Raw genomic sequence first — 17,127 nt, 5'->3', positions numbered from 1 at the left:
CCCCGGTTGCCAGAGAATATCGGACAGCAATATCGAGTCGCAATATCGAAATATCGATAATATCAAATGCGCCAATATCGATCAAAAATATTGATATTGTGACGAGCAAATATCGATAATATCAAATATCGATAAAATATCAACAACCCTATTTTCGACCCATGTATATTTTGTATGGTAACCCATGGAGAAATGGATGCAAAATGGGAAACACATATTATTCAAATCGTCTTGTCCATGAAACTTCACAATTTATTCATTTGCTATTGCGATTCGTTATTATTGCTATCTGCAAATTCTTCATCACTCATCTGTTCTGAGAAACGGCTAATTTCTTCATTCAATTCAATTTTTTTCAACCTTTTATTTTCAATAGACTCAGAATTACACTCATTCATTACTATTGCCATCTACCGGAAAACATCTGAATCAATGCTTTAATATTGAAGTTCAGCATAATATGAAAACCGGTTCTAAAAATCTCGATTCTCATAAAAAAAACTAACGTGTGTCTACAGTTAACAATTCAACTTTATTATGTTAATATCTTATTCTGATTTTACAACAGGAATTGTGAATAGCAAACTTTTGTAATGAAATACAGGATTCCCGCTTCTTAATTTTTAATGTCGTATTTCAAAAATCGGACTTGACACTTGTAGCTTGGAGCTGCAGATGTCGTATTGGAAATTTTAAGCTTAGAATTTCTCATTTGAGTAATAAAAAATTTGAAACGTGAAATTCAAAATCTTTTTTTTATCCAAAATTTTTAAATCAAAACCTCAGTTCAAACTTTGAAATCTAGAGTTTGGTATCGGTTATCCGATATCTCAGATCCGAAATACGAATCCTAGCATGGAATCTAGAATTACAGTAATTAGATTGTTATTTTTCAGATTCCATAATTTTATATTTTAGCTTGCAAATACTGAATCATGGGTTTTAATTTTAGGATAACTAATCAAAGATTTTCTACAGCAAATCCTAGATTCCGAAATTCCGCCCAACGATACTTACCTTTTAGTAAAGTTTTAGTTAGTAAATGAGTTGGTATTATACATAACCGGATTTGATTGAATTTGATTGACGTAATACAATTCCAGGTTCTGTGCCCGAAATTTAAAACAAACAAATCTGGAAATTTTTAGTTAAAAAAACTTGATCTTGATCTGATTCTCACTTGCGATATTTCGATGTAAAAATTTGGACAAACCTTCGACAGGCAATAGTCTAATGCAGAGTTTCATCTAACATCGCTTAACCATGATCAACTGAAGTTTCTGCCAACACTTTCAACCAAACTAACACCAACACCGATTCGTAATTTTCTAATTAATATCAATACCATCGCATGTTCACGGACGTTGATTTCTCACAACAATACACCCACTCACCTCTGAATCCTGTTCCCAATTTATGAAACCAAAATTTCACCATGCGAACCCATCTCAAACTCACATCTAATCTGAATTCATTATGCTTTCATTTCTCGTTTTTTTATCTTTCCTTCTCGCTCCAAATATACAACTATTTTACGTACCGCCATTGTTTCGTTTTGCGTAACACTTACGATATTCTAACAAACCGAACCAAACAATATTTCGATGTTTTCGATCGCGTGTGTGCCGTCCTGTTCGTTCCTGCTTTTCGACAACCAAACAAATCAAACAAACGCTTCTATCCACTACCGCACACACACTACCAAAAAAATAAAACATCAAAACAATCAAACCAATATCCAATCGAACAAACCGAACCGTCAACAAAAACCAAAAAACAGCCTCCATTCATCACATCGAGGAGATCGAAGATGGCGAATTTTCGTTCACGAAGACCCAAAGGTAAGCGAAGATTGCTTTGTTTCTATTTATAGTCGTTCGGTTGCAACCTCTTACATCTCTTGTTAGGTGAAGAACTAATTTCTTAGCGATAATGATCTTAGTAACGATACTACTAACCCCGAAAGCACGTACGCATGCTCTGTACTGTTTCTCTCTTGTAAATATTTCTATCAATCTATTGTCATTGTTTTCCACATCTCACAGCATCAATTGGCAGTTTAGTACCTCCTGTGAATGTGAATGAATTGTGACAGAGATTTGTTTTTCAGATTTCTTATTTTGTGTTGCTTTTATAAAATTTACTTCGAACAATTCTTCCCGAAAAGAGCTCCACTGGAGCAGACTTATAACTTGACTTAAGCTGGCCCAGAGTAACCTAGACTCTTCCGAAGTAGTTCGAACAAGCTAAACCAACTAATCAGTAAATCCCCAAAACCAAAATGTTGCTACACTAAACAAAACACAACGCATGACTAAACAAAAGAAACCGTAGTGCAGTTTCATCTATAAGTCCACTACGTTGTAACCTGGGAAAAAGGACGGCTTGCTTTAAGATCGGAAATTCGGTGCTGGTAATTTGGGATGTTGGGACTCCAACACTGTATTCAACATGCCACTAAATGGAGCCATCCGTCTACTGTTCCCCATGTACACACGTGAACCACAGGGCCCCCGAAGTAAAACCCCAACCGGACGCTTCGGAAAACATCCAACAGTACGACAAAACCGTCCGCTGGCGAATCCGGCGATTTTTCGAGAAACGGAACAGCATCGATCTGTTGAAGCTCTCCACCCAGAATGGTATCGTTTGCCGCCGTTTGTTATTTTCTCTTTCTAGCAAATGTTCACTAACGTGTTTGTTTTACTTTCTTTTTTTTTCTTTTTGTTCCTGTTCTTGTGTTTAACCGTTTTGTTTTCCGTTCGCTGTGCCCGATTTAATACTATCCTATAGTTATTACTTATGTTAAAAAGCCACAAGTTCCCAGCACGCCAACCGCCGCGGCCACCACCCAAGAATCGCCGCAAGCAAGCGATGATAGAAATGAGAATGTACCGTCAACTAGTGCAGATGTAGTAGGTATGCTTAACCCCGTCCCCCACCTTTCTCCTCCCTCCGATCGGTGTCACCTCGTTCCGGATTAGTATAATTGAAAGAAAAAAATACAGCAAAAAAAAAAACAATCATACACTTCATCATTGAACTTGTTTTCTTCTTTGAATGAATCATCATCTACTGAGAGTTCTTCAGGATGAAACTAAACTTTCCCTTTGCCAATTGTTTACCTTTTTGCAGTTACTGGAGAGTCATCCACTGCTGGCGGATCCCAAATCGAACCAGGAGAGTATGAGAATCTTCCCTTCCACGGACTGCAAACACCACCCAAAAAGGTAAGCCCGCAGAGTTTCTCACACTGAGGGGGTCGTTTCTAAACTGCGTGGTCATTACGAGGGAGGTGGGGGTTCGAATCTCCTCGACTTCATTTTTGTTCGAACTGAATTTCTATTTTGAACAACGGCTTTTTCCCGTTAACACGCAAGTTCATTAAGCAGACAGTATGTGAGTAGAGGAAGAACGAAATATAAGCGAACTGGAAATATGATACAGATTTGGAAAAATATATCGCATCCCGACGGGACATGAACCCGCAATCTCCCTGTCCCGTCGGGATGCGGTATATTTTTCCAAATCTGTATCATATTTCCAGTTCGCTTATATTTCGTTCTTCCTCTACTCACATACTGTCTGCTTAATGAACTTCATTTTTGTTTTTTAATCCATTCCTTTCAAATCAAGAATTATTAGTTTTTTATTACTGAAAAACATGTTCGATTTGTCACCAAAAGCCCTTGAAGGTTTTTTCGATTTACCAACATACGCCAATATTTAAAGCGATGTTAAAAAGCAGTGGATCTTCGATTCTATCACGGTTCTGTAAAACCGTCAACTTGTTGAAATGAATTGTTTATCAAGTATTTAAAGCCTCAATGAAACTTCACTTCAAACTTTAATGCTTAAAAATTTCTATAAAGCAAAGCAAGGCCTTGGTGCTACATTCCGATTTGGAACTTGACCTTCTCTTTTATTTATACACAGACTTCACAGTTGACTGTTAAGTGTATGCACAAGACAATTGCGGGGCTAGCGCTACGATCCTACTGACTGTAACAGTCTCTCTCGAGCCGAGACTCGAACATATGACGACTGGTTTGTTAGGCCAGCATTGTACCTTGTCAAATGAAAATTTCTTTATTGAATAATTTTTTCCTTTAGATTTTTTTTTTATTATTATCCAAAAGCTGGGGGTAAAAAATGTTTTTGTAGGGCAAACTTCATCAAAACAAGGAAATCAGTTTATTAAAAAAAAATTATTTCATTTTTCTTTCTGAAAATCATCAGTTATTCTCCAGTAGGTATTTAACAATATTCTCACGTTACCTATCAAAATACATAAAGTCCATCTATGGTAAAACCTGACCCATCTAACTGGATCAAGTTTTTGGGCTATGCGAAACGTGTCTGTGAGAGGCCAGTGGGAAAATATGGATCTTTTTGGATATCGCCTGAATGTCTACTGAATTACGCACTTCTATCATTAGCAATATCACTATTAAGAGTAAGCGATATGCTCTTGTTATTATCCGTGCTTGTGTGTTTTTCACCCTTCTTTTTTACGTTTACTGTTACAAGCCTTGTTCTTCCTGCCAATATTATCGCCAATGGAAGGCGTTACTTTAGAACAAAAGACCAAAAACCTTCGAAGACGCTAAAATTGGAGATTTGTTTCGGTTTTGGTAGTTAGCCGACAAGCCATTTACAAGCGATTTCATGCTTTAGAAATGATGGAAAAATAAGCAACTTATTTTTTCGCCTGTGAACAACTGCTCTAGCGACAAAAAGGAAGGGTTTTCTTCATCGCATCGTTACGGGTGATGCAAATTGGATTCATTACAGCAACCTAAACAAGGTTCTACTGTGTATTCCTGATGGGACTAAGTCAGTGGAAAACGGTCCCAATACGAGCAGAGGCACGAAAGAGTGATTTTACTGTATGACAATGCTCGGCCTCATACTGCTCAATTCGCTTCCAGAGGATGCAATAAGCAACAGCGTGATATACTGTTGCGTGGATCAGCAAACGGTTCGAAGTCGGCATTTCTTTCCTCGGTAAACGGTCATTCAACTTATACAAAGCGCAGGGAGTGATTTTTCTGGATTCAAAATCTGCGTAGAGAGCTTGTGAACCCTTATCAGAGTAAACTTACGTGCGTATAAATAGTGAAAAAAAAATTTCACTGTCCATACTATGGCCAGAGGCTCTTTGTCGATTGGCGGATACCTTGCTTTAGTTTTCGACATAGTACAGCTTGCGTACGCAATTGGTCGCTGTGTTGTGTTGGATAGACGGTGTAATAATACTGCTCCGAGACCACTTTGGCTAGCATCTGTTGCTAGAATGAGCGGTAATGCTAGGTTTTACTGAATTAACCCTCTAGTGCCTAGTGCCTCCTTTAGGCTTTAGTCATACTTTTAAAAAGCTTCAACAAATACTCAAAAAATGTTTATAAAGTTTCATAATGATTTTACCGAAGTCTAACAATTAACTTGGGCACTAGAGGGTAAAGACTGGCGAAGTGTTTGAAATAAAATTAGACTGTCTCGCTTTTTTTTGCACGACCTGTCTAAATTTGATACTCTCGACGAATTCGTTTTTGGCACGATCGCAATGGTTGACGAGCGTTGTGCGTAAATCAGGGTAGGCAATCGCCGCAGGATCACCTAGAGTATGGCTTAATAGCAGTGCTAATTCGAACCGGTTAAAATAGTCGGAGATGGACGAACCTTCCGTCGAACGGTATTCACTTATCGCAAAAGATGGAAATTTCGGTAGTGGAAGCGGTGGCACCTTCCAGCCGATTGAGTTGACCGACATTGGCGTGCATTTCCTATAGACGATTTGAGCGCTTGAGCGATCATCGCAGATAATGCCTCCATGAATTCGGGAGTTACTTGAGCCATTTTATTTGCTCGGAAAAATGTGCTCTCCGTACGGGTATAACCTCGATTTTTAAGCAAAAGAGATTTTTCTCACCATCCCACTTCTGACACCAAATTTTTTACGTATGTGGATGGCTTTCGGAAGCACGCAGATTCGAATAACGTGTATATAGTTTTTATAACCTGTATTAATCTTCAATAACAAGACGGTTTTATAAATTGAGTACAACAGCAAAACGAGGTTTTTATTCTGGGCTAAGGTTGACTCACAAATTAGAGTAAGCAGAATAGTTCATGGACTTGCTTTTTTCAAACAGTAATTTTACCATTAGTAGCACAAGAAAAGCAACTAGAAAAGCGTAAGCAGGACATCGGAAAGTTCATTACAGGAAAACAAATTTCTGAATGTGAATCATTAAAATATTATTCTTATATCACTTGGATTTTGAAATATGTCGAATTCGTTTTTACGGCAGGACTATACCGTCCCGGACTACACTTTGCAGCTAAAACAAAAAACACTTTCCGAGCAGTTGCAATGGTGTTCATAATACCAGAGGCAGCTGTCACTTTTGTTTTGGTCATTATCACCATTGTATTTTCATCGCGTTTGTGCTACTGTACGAAAAATTTGCCAATTTAAGAAAAAATGACAAAATAACAAAATAAAATAAATAAAATCCAACCTGATGTTTGGCACGCGAAGAACGATAATCGAAGCAAGCCAATTTTGAAACATTTTTTTTGATTTTGACACATACGTGTACATGTGTTGGTGTCTTCAAAACTGCACTCAGTTTCTTTCGCGGACTTTCCGGGACAGAAAAAGGGTAGTCCGGGATAGTCCGGAAAATGAAAAAAAAAAAAACAGCAATAGGACAAAGTGTAGTCCGCGGAGTAGCTACACCGCAAAAACGAAAACGACATTAGTAAAAAATGTGACGGTGTAAGCTTTCGTTTTAAAATTCCAGTCGCTAACACAGGCGAACCCCGATGTTTAGTTTCTGTAATCTCGCCTCTTGTTTTATTGTTGTTAAAAAAGGAGAATGAACTTGAAGAAAAAGTGATTTATTTCTCATGAAGATACATTCATAATGAACGAAATGAAAACTGAACATGTGAGAAAGGTCCGACCTTCCAACAAAGCTTTTTTATGATGCCGGAACAAGAGCGTTGTATGGTCTTCACGTCGACTTTTCGATTACATCTCTTGTTAACACCAATCAACTGTTTGCAGTTCGTTGTTCTCCAGTTATTTGTGTACACCAAGAAATGCAAAATCCTAAAGAAATCTACGATTGAGCGACACTGAGGCAAATTCGTTGGGGTTGCGTATATTGGATACAAATGGGGTCGAGTGGTTTTTTTCCCATACTATGATGATGCTTTATCAAACCAAATCCCAAATCAAAATTTTCCTCAAACATTCGTTCTGGTACAGTTGAACCATGATCCAGACAGGAGAAACGACGCCTTGAACTTTTTGCCAAAATTTGCCTGCAGTTTAGTTTGAACTGTAAAATGCGCTTGCACAAGGCTACTTGTTTCGATGCCATTTTTAACAGAACTAAGCGTACATGAACAAAACAAAATGTACTGGCAGAAAAAGGAGAAAGAGAGATTGAAAGAAAGAGAGAGTGAGAGAGAGAGAGAGAGAGTGAGAGAGAAAGTGAGAGAGAGAGAGTGAGAGAGATAGAGAGTGAGAGAGAGGGAGTAAGAGAGAAAGTGAGAGTGAGAGAGAGTGAGAGAGAGAGAGTGAGAGAGAGTGAGAGAGAGAGAGTGAGAGAGAGTGAGAGAGAGTGAGAGAGAGAGAGAGTGAGAGAGAGAGTGAGAGAGAGAGTGAGAGAGAGAGTCAGAGAGTGAGAGTGAGAGAGAGTGAGAAAGAGAGAGAGAGTAAAAGAGAAAGTGAGAGAGTAAGAGAGAAAGTGAGAGAGTGAGAGAGAGATTAAATTATTATTATATTCTCTTTTTGATCAAGACATGGGCGTTTAAAAGCGGTCAGTGGTACAGGTCGGACTCAATTATCCGGAGTATCCGGTAATCGAATCATGAAAAAAAAATAAATTGTTTTTGCAATTACCGAACGTAAAATAATTATTTTCTTTCGTTATGTTACTTGCAGCATGCATTGGCGTGCCAAAAATTGTTTTTGTAAGAAAAAAGGATAAAATCTTGATTAGCACATAAAAAATCATTAGATACTGATTGGTTCTGCTCAATTCGGATATGTCCCAAACATGCCAGAAGCGACAGAAATTGCAATAAATATGCCGAAATATAAATATTTAAACCAAACAGCGAAAAAAAAATTACTCCGGATAATCGATTCTAAAATTCCTAAGAGTTCCCGGAAAATCAAGTCCGACTTGTCACATAATATTTTGACAATTTAACAGTAGCTAGCTTGAAGGAAAGTTCGAATCTTGATAACGTTTGGAGAAAAGCTAAAAAACAATAAAATTGTTCGTTAGGTTGTTAAGGTGGCCAATTCTGGCATAGGGTGGCCAGAAAGAAACGTTTTTTTTTTTCGATATACCATAGACTGGGATGAAATTGATATTTTTTTATAACAATTTCCATTTAACTAGCTTCATGTACAATTTTCCCGATATAGTATAATTTTAAAACAAGTACTGGTATGTGCTCCAGTAAACCTCTATGGCTATTGGTGAAATTCCTATTGTCTACTTCATGAAATAAATTCGACAATTCTATAAGGTAATATAATCGCGAACACAGACGGAACACGACGAGTGATTAGACAAAGCACTTATTGCTCTTACAGATATAAAAGGATAATATTAAAATTACCTTTCGTCTACCGCTTTCGGGCTATACATTGCCCATCGACAGGACGAGATCCCATGTCCAACTGGTTAAAATTCTCATACGTTGTATCGCAAGCGTCGAAGAGAGTGAGCTAGAGATTATTTTCTCCCCGTTATCAAGGTGAAGAGGAATGAGTTGATCGGCGCATCATCATCGTTCATCAATGGTTGTTTAGATGTCGCAATGTACATTGACTCCCAGGCATTGAGGAGACCAATTTTATTGATGCTTTTAATCAGACCCGCGTTATCCCAGTCTATCTCGTGTTGGTTAATCACTGTATGTGTTGCTACACTGGATTCACTAGTTTTGTTCGTTTCTACTGCTCTTCTATGCTCTTTGAGCCTTTTTTTTTTATATGTTCAAGATAAATGATGATTTCTGTACTGAAAAATATCATTTACAGCTAGTTTGGAAACGAAAATAACGATATTTCAGGTTAAATTTGTTAATTTTGGTTCACGAGCTGCTTGTTGCCAAATTTGCTCTTATTCGATCGTCGTTAGACCGATTTCAATTCGGTTTGTTGCAAAAGCTCAAAAACTAGCTCTAAAATTAAAATTTTTGTGGTTTTCTGCGAATTAATCAGTATTTCTTTAATGGTATGGGTTGATCGTTGTTGAAAATTACATTTTTTAAGCTTTTATCAAACTTTACTCACTTCTCCAAATTTAACGTAATTTACCTTCAACTATGATTACTCTAAGTAAATTAAATACTTTTTTTTATTATTTGGAAACTTGTTTTATCAAATTTGATTGAGTTTTGACTGAGTTAGAAGAATTTTTCGAAAATATGAAAAATTGCACCGAGCATGCAAGGGTTAACTTTGACAGGTATGTGAATCATGCAAAAGTGGCGTTTAAGGACACGTTAACATTGCCTAGTGTTGTAAGAGCAATATATTTTGATTAGTATTTTTATCACTAATTTTCAGGTGATCAATTTCACCCCATTTCACGGTACATTCTTTTAAAAAAAAATTTTTTTACTGACATTGAGTTTAAATAGTAAAATTATGTTATTTTGTTTATATATATATATATATATATATATATATATATATATATATATATATATATATATATATATATATATATATATATATATTTTTTTTTTTTTTTTTTTTGTTTCAGGTGGAGGGGAAATTTGCATCCAAACCCCTGAGGTGACCAACCTCAGGGAGTGTGGGGTTGGTTTGAATCAGTGACCGGACCCACTAAAACCCCTCCAGTCTCCAGCCCATAATACTCCCCGGGACCACCGCTAGGTATTGCTTCGGGGAGCGGCTTTTGTGCTCTGTGCACCCTCTTGGTTCTATAGATCTCTTTGCTAACTTAGCTAACTAACCTGGAGACTGGCCGTTAGCCAACACTGGCGTGTCGGTGGTCAACCTGTCGCCTGTTTTGCAATTCTAAAACTATTTGAGAGGCGGCTGTACAAACCGCCCTCCAAATGTTTGGGTCTTTACACATCCTCCGAACTAGGTTGTCCGGAGTGGTGTCTGGCCCGCTCACTACCATCATGTCGCTCCGCGCATGCACAAAACGAGGGCACACGAAGAAGACATGCTCAGCAGTTTCTTCCGCATCCGCGCACTCGGGACACATGGGGGACCCCGCATGCCCGAATCTGTGTAGATACTGCCTGAAGCAACCATGACCTGACAGAATCTGTGTCAAGTGGAAGTTAACTTCTCCATGGCGCCTCCCGACCCATCCGGATACGTCCGGAATAAGTCGATGCGTCCATCTACCCTTTGCGGAATTGGACCATTCCTGCTGCCATCTGATCATCGAGAATGACCTTCTGGTGCCTCGTATACCCCTTGTGTCACGTTGATCGAAGCATTCTACGTCCTCCTTAATGGCTATGCTGATAGGCATCATGCCGGACAGGACGCAGATTGCGTCGTATGACACTGTACGGTACGCGCTCACAACCCTCAGGCACATGAGCCTGTAGGTACTTTCCAGTTTTCGACGATGACTGTTGGTACCTAACGCTTTGGACCACGCTGGCCCACCATACCTAAGTATGGACGAAACCACGCTGGCAAGAAGTTTACGCTTGCTGCCATATACCGCTGAGCTATTGGACATCATTCGAGATAGTCCTGCAGCGGCCGTTGAAGCCCTCTTACAGGCATAGTCGACGTGACTCTTAAATGTGAGCTTATCGTCAACCATAACCCCCAAGAGCTTCAAGGAACGCCTTGAGGTAATGGTGCAGTCACCGACTCTGACCACCGCCTGTTGCTCTAATTTGCGGTTGTTCACAACCGTAACCTCCGTTTTATGGTGCGCTAACTCCAGTTTCCTAGAGTGCATCCAGTCTTCGACCTTGCGTATGCAGTGCGCGGCCGTCAACTCGACCTCTTCGATCGACTCGCCGTAGACCTCTAGCGTGATGTCGTCTGCGAAACCGACGATCACAACCCCTACAGGGAACTTTAGTTTCAACACCCCGTCATACATGACATTCCACAACACCGGGCCCAGGATGGAACCTTGCGGTACCCCTGCGGTGATTGGGACGCACTTCTGACCCTCCTCCGTGTTGTAAACTAGTACCCGATTCTGGAAATAATTTTCCAAAATCTTGAACAACGACACCGGTACGTGGATGCTCCTAAGCGCGAGCGCTATGGAGTCCCAACTGGCGCTATTGAATGCATTCTTCACGTCAAGCGTGACGATTGCGCAATAGCAAATGCCCCAACTCTTACGCTGGAGTGCTACCTCTGCCGTCTTGGTGACAGAGAGAATAGCATCCAGCGTGGATCTACCTTTCCGGAAGCCGAACTGGTTACTTGCCAGACCGTTTACACCCTCTGTGTACTTCACCAGTCTGTTGAGGATAATCCTCTCAAGCACCTTGCCCGTAGTGTCCAGCAGACAGATAGGTCTGTATGCCGATGGGTCTCCTGGCGGTTTCCCAGCCTTCGGCAACAGCACCAATCTCTGTTGCTTCCACCTGTCCGGAAAGAGGCAGTCATCCAGGCACTTCTGCATGACTGCTCGAAATAGATCAGGGGCCACTTTCATGGCCGTCCTGATGGCCAAGTTCGGGATTCCATCCGGTCCCGGTGCCTTGCTCACCTTTAGGGAGTTGGCGATCACGATGAGTTCCTCATTCGTAACCCTTACCTCCTCCACAACCTCTGCACGGCTGCCGTCTCTCACGGATTGGATGCCCGGCAGGTTGGCCGACCATCCCTGGTCTGTGTCTGAAATACTGGAACGTCGGACGTGAGACTCAGCAACCGGAGGCCAAGGATTTGGCTCGTGTCGTGGAAAGAGTCCCTCGATGATGCGCTCCAGCATCGCTGGTGATCGCTCTGCAGGCGCCAACACGCCTTTGGTCTTCGCCATTACGACTCTGTAGGCGTTGCCCCACGGATTCGTATTGGCACTCGCGCATAGCCTATCGAAGCAGGCCCTTTTGCTCGCCTTTATCGCACTTTTAAGCGCCGATCTTGCAGATCCGAATACTACACGGCGCTCTACCCTCTGTGCATCGGTACGTGCACGTTGCAACATCCGTCTTGCACGGAGGCACGCGCTACGGAGGTCCGCTATCGCGTCGGTCCACCAGTATACCGGTGACTTACCATTCCTAGGTTGGCGGGTCCTAGGCATGGTGGCGTCGCACGCCCGCGATAATGTGGCAACTAATTGGTCAGCACTCGGGCGGAGCCAACTGCCCCCCTCGCGCTCTCTTCTCATTGCTTCTGCAAATACCTCGGCATCGAAATGCGATGTCTTCCACCCGCGGACGGTCGGAGTATTGGCTCTACCCGTCGCCTGCCGCCTCACGTTCTGGACTACGCTATAGCACACCGACTGGTGGTCACTATAGGTGTAGCCATCGTCTACCCTCCAGTTCACGATCAGTCCTGGGCTGGAAAACGTCACGTCGATGATCGACTCCGCACCATTTCTGCTGAATGTACACTTGGTTCCAACGTTGGCCAGATCTAGGTTGAGCTTTGCCAAAGCTTCCAACAAGATCTGACCCCTCCGGTTCGTGCGGCGGCTTCCCCACTCAACAGCCCAAGCGTTGAAGTCGCCCACCACTACTAAGGGTGTTAGTCCCGTCAGCTCCATAGATAACAAATCGACCATCTGGGTGAACCTTTCGATAGACCAACGCGGCGGAGCATAACAACTGCAGTAGAACACTCCGTCCACCTTGGCAACCGCGTATCCTTCATTTGAGGTTGACACAACCTCCTGAACCGGGAACTTGCTGGTCGTGCATATGGCCGCCGTACTGGACTTATCTGCAACCCAATTACCGTTTCCGGGAGGAATGCAGTAGGGGTCCGATACGATTGCGATGTCCGACCGCGACTCAGACGCTGCTTGGTATAGCAGCTGCTGTGCCGCATAGCAATGGTTCAGGTTCAATTGTGTCACCCTCACGCCCGTGGTTTCGTGGCCGCCTTACCGGCTGGGCACCGTGGGCCTCCCATAAAGTGCTTGGCGTCCCGTTTTCCAGTACATACCAAGCACTTCGGAGGCTCCCCGCAGTCTTTAGCTTTATGGCCAGCACCACCACAACGCCTACATAACTGGCTCCTATCGGGCCCCTTGCAGGTCCAGGACTTGTGTCCTCCCTCGAAACACCTGAAGCAAACGTCCGGCTGCTGGAGTATGCTCAGGGGACATACTGACCAGCCAACCTTAAGTTTGGCTGTCTTCAGGGCCAGAGTTGCATCGGCCGATGCAAGCCGGAAAGTGGCCACCTGGGTCCCCGCTGGACCCTTTCTGAGGCGAATTACCTCAGTGGCTACTTCCACTCCGCACTTCTCCTTGAGGGCCTGTGCAATATCGCACCTCTCGGTGATTTCATCCAGGTTTTTGAGCTGGAGAGTCACCTCTGAGGTGAGTGCCCGAATTTGCACATCTTTCCCGAGGACCTGCTCGGCTACCGTCTTGTAGGCAGCGCCCTTGTTTTTAGCATCCTTACGGAGCTCAAGGATCATCTCGCCGGTGCGAGAACGACGGATGGTCCGCACATCCGCTCCCAGATCCTTGAGCTGGGTTTCGCCTCTCATTTTCTTCGAGACTTCGGAGTACTTGGACCCCTCCGTCTTGAGTATGAGGGCGTCGCCCCTGCTTCGCGCCTTCTTTCCCATTTTTGGACGATTTGTCGTCTTCTCGTCGTTGCGCTTGCTGTCTTTTTGGCGCTTCCTCCCTCCCACGGTAACCCAAGGGTTTCCCGTAGCTGCCACTTCAGCAGACTTTTCGGCGGACTTGGAGGCCGTTGGTGTGCTATCTCGCGGGCTTAGCACAACCAACCGTTTCTTGCTGTTCTCGGGGGCTTCCCCGGAGACTGCCTTGCTCTTTTTGCGGCTGACCCGGAGGCGCAAACCGCTGCAAACGTGCAGGTGTCCGTTTGGACCGACTTCGTCGCCCTTCCGGTCACCTCCGTTGCATTCTTCTCTGCAGCCACCGCTCTTGCCTTGAGCTCGGCGTGCTCCTTCTTCGCAGCATCGACGGAGGACCGAAGCATGTAGAGAGCCTGCTTCAGGTACTTCGTCGTGTTGGTGCGACTTTTCGCAAACTCGATTATGGCATCGAGCTGCTCCGACAGCGCTACTACCTTCGGTAGCGTGTCTCGCTGTCTTCCGACCGCCTTTATCAACAGTGGACCAGCCACTGCGATGTCTTGCGTCGATCCGGTAGGCGTACTGCCTTTGCCGTCTTCGCAGGCGTCCTTTACTGCATCCATCTCCGCTTTTCTCGGCGGAGACCTCTGGATGCCTCCTCGTGCAAACGGGTTTTTCAACCCATCTGCGCCCAATTGTTGATCTTCATTTTTTTCAATATTCATTCTTGTTAATTGGGTCCCCCTTCCAGCCGCTATCCTTATCCATACTGGAGTGGTCGCCTATCTGGTCCCATGGTAGTCTCTGCCGAAGCAGTGAGGCCATGGCTAGGGGCGGCTGCCATAGCGCCTTATGAGCAACTATGACACCCCCGACCGGCGCAAGTCAGGAAAGGACATCTGATCCCACTCCTGCCCGGTTCCCACCGGGCAATGAATTTGGAACGTACTGGAAGGCCTGCCAGGTTTTACGGGACGGAGACCCCTGCACCGGTTGTTGTCTCGCCGTTTCAAGCCGTTGTCACACGACCTTACTAAGGGAGCTCGGCGCAGGTGCCAGCCCAGAATCGTGGTACGAAAACGAAATCCGACTCTTATCATATGGCGTTGCGACCAGTTACCGTAATTGGGAACTTACTGGCATCAATCCCAATGGGCGAATAAGGGGATTTGGGTGGTGGGAGCGGCACTATTCGCTCCGTCAGAGCTGCTTCCGGATAATGTGGCTTTTGTGAGAATTCGGCGGCCCAATGCCTGAGTCTCACCACAACCTAGGCTAGCTCTCGCTGATGGTCCGGGACTGCGTTCTTGCAGTTAGCACTTCCGTGGCCTACGGTAATCGCCAAATACCGACCCGTGGTGGCATACAGCTCTGCCAAATATATATATATATATATATATATATATATATATATATATATATATATATATATATATATATATATATATATATATATATATATATATATGTTTTTTTTTTTTTTTTTTTTTTTTTTTTTTGTTTCAGGTGGAGGGGAAATTTGCATCCAAACCCCTGAGGTGACCAACCTCAGGGAGTGTGGGGTTGGTTTGAATCAGTGACCGGACCCACTAAAACCCCTCCAGTCTCCAGCCAATAATACTCCCCGGGACCACCGCTAGGTATTGCTTCGGGGAGCGGCTTTTGTGCTCTGTGCACCCTCTTGGTTCTATAGATCTCTTTGCTAACTTAGCTAACTAACCTGGAGACTGGCCGTTAGCCAACACTGGCGTGTCGGTGGTCAACCTGTCGCCTGTTTTGCAATTCTAAAACTATTTGAGAGGCGGCTGTACAAACCGCCCTCCAAATGTTTGGGTCTTTACACATCCTCCGAACTAGGTTGTCCGGAGTGGTGTCTGGCCCGCTCACTACCATCATGTCGCTCCGCGCATGCACAAAACGAGGGCACACGAAGAAGACGTGCTCAGCAGTTTCTTCCGCATCCGCACACTCGGGACACATGGGGGACCCCGCATGCCCGAATCTGTGTAGATACTGCCTGAAGCAACCATGACCTGACAGAATCTGTGTCAAGTGGAAGTTAACTTCTCCATGGCGCCTCCCGACCCATCCGGATACGTCCGGAATAAGTCGATGCGTCCATCTACCCTTTGCGGAATTGGACCATTCCTGCTGCCATCTGATCATCGAGAATGACCTTCTGGTGCCTCGTATACCCCTTGTGTCACGTTGATCGAAGCATTCTACGTCCTCCTTAATGGCTATGCTGATAGGCATCATGCCGGACAGGACGCAGATTGCGTCGTATGACACTGTACGGTACGCGCTCACAACCCTCAGGCACATGAGCCTGTAGGTACTTTCCAGTTTTCGACGATGACTGTTGGTACCTAACGCTTTGGACCACGCTGGCCCACCATACCTAAGTATGGACGAAACCACGCTGGCAAGAAGTTTACGCTTGCTGCCATATACCGCTGAGCTATTGGACATCATTCGAGATAGTCCTGCAGCGGCCGTTGAAGCCCTCTTACAGGCATAGTCGACGTGACTCTTAAATGTGAGCTTATCGTCAACCATAACCCCCAAGAGCTTCAAGGAACGCCTTGAGGTAATGGTGCAGTCACCGACTCTGACCACCGCCTGTTGCTCTAATTTGCGGTTGTTCACAACCGTAACCTCCGTTTTATGGTGCGCTAACTCCAGTTTCCTAGAGTGCATCCAGTCTTCGACCTTGCGTATGCAGTGCGCGGCCGTCAACTCGACCTCTTCGATCGACTCGCCGTAGACCTCTAGCGTGATGTCGTCTGCGAAACCGACGATCACAACCCCTACAGGGAACTTTAGTTTCAACACCCCGTCATACATGACATTCCACAACACCGGGCCCAGGATGGAACCTTGCGGTACCCCTGCGGTGATTGGAACGCACTTCTGACCCTCCTCCGTGTTGTAAACTAGTACCCGATTCTGGAAATAATTTTCCAAAATCTTGTACAGCGACACCGGTACGTGGATGCTCCTAAGCGCGAGCGCTATGGAGTCCCAACTGGCGCTATTGAATGCATTCTTCACGTCAAGCGTGACGATTGCGCAATAGCGAATGCCCCAACTCTTACGCTGGAGTGCTACCTCTGCCGTCTTGGTGACAGAGAGAATAGCATCCAGCGTGGATCTACCTTTCCGGAAGCCGAACTGGTTACTTGCCAGACCGTTTACACCCTCTGTGTACTTCACCAGTCTGTTGAGGATAATCCTCTCAAGCACCTTGCCCGTAGTGTCCAGCAGACAGATAGGTCTGTATGCCGATGGGTCCCCTGGCGGTTTCCCAGCCTTCGGCAACAGCACCAATCTCTGTCGCTTCC

The 17,127-nt window shown here is 44.1% G+C and overlaps 1 protein-coding gene across 3 annotated transcripts in view; it reads left to right on the top strand.

Moving 5' to 3' along the window:
- Window positions 1-17,127, top strand: part of LOC129724760 (hemicentin-1) — a 280,997-nt gene that overhangs the window by 249,972 nt on the left and 13,898 nt on the right. For 2 of the 3 annotated variants that reach the window (XM_055679909.1, XM_055679910.1), the window contains exons 15-18: window positions 1,781-1,841; window positions 2,509-2,642; window positions 2,794-2,919; window positions 3,136-3,230. In XM_055679909.1, the coding sequence (XP_055535884.1) occupies window positions 1,781-1,841; window positions 2,509-2,642; window positions 2,794-2,919; window positions 3,136-3,230 (416 nt within the window). The remainder of the gene's footprint in view (window positions 1-1,780; window positions 1,842-2,508; window positions 2,643-2,793; window positions 2,920-3,135; window positions 3,231-17,127) is intronic. The other variant, XM_055679911.1, reaches the window with a different exon arrangement.

The sequence above is a fragment of the Wyeomyia smithii genome, chromosome 2, assembly GCF_029784165.1.
Source record: "Wyeomyia smithii strain HCP4-BCI-WySm-NY-G18 chromosome 2, ASM2978416v1, whole genome shotgun sequence".
In the NCBI taxonomy this organism is placed as follows: domain Eukaryota; kingdom Metazoa; phylum Arthropoda; class Insecta; order Diptera; family Culicidae; genus Wyeomyia; species Wyeomyia smithii.
This window is presented reverse-complemented; position numbering and strand designations above follow the sequence as displayed.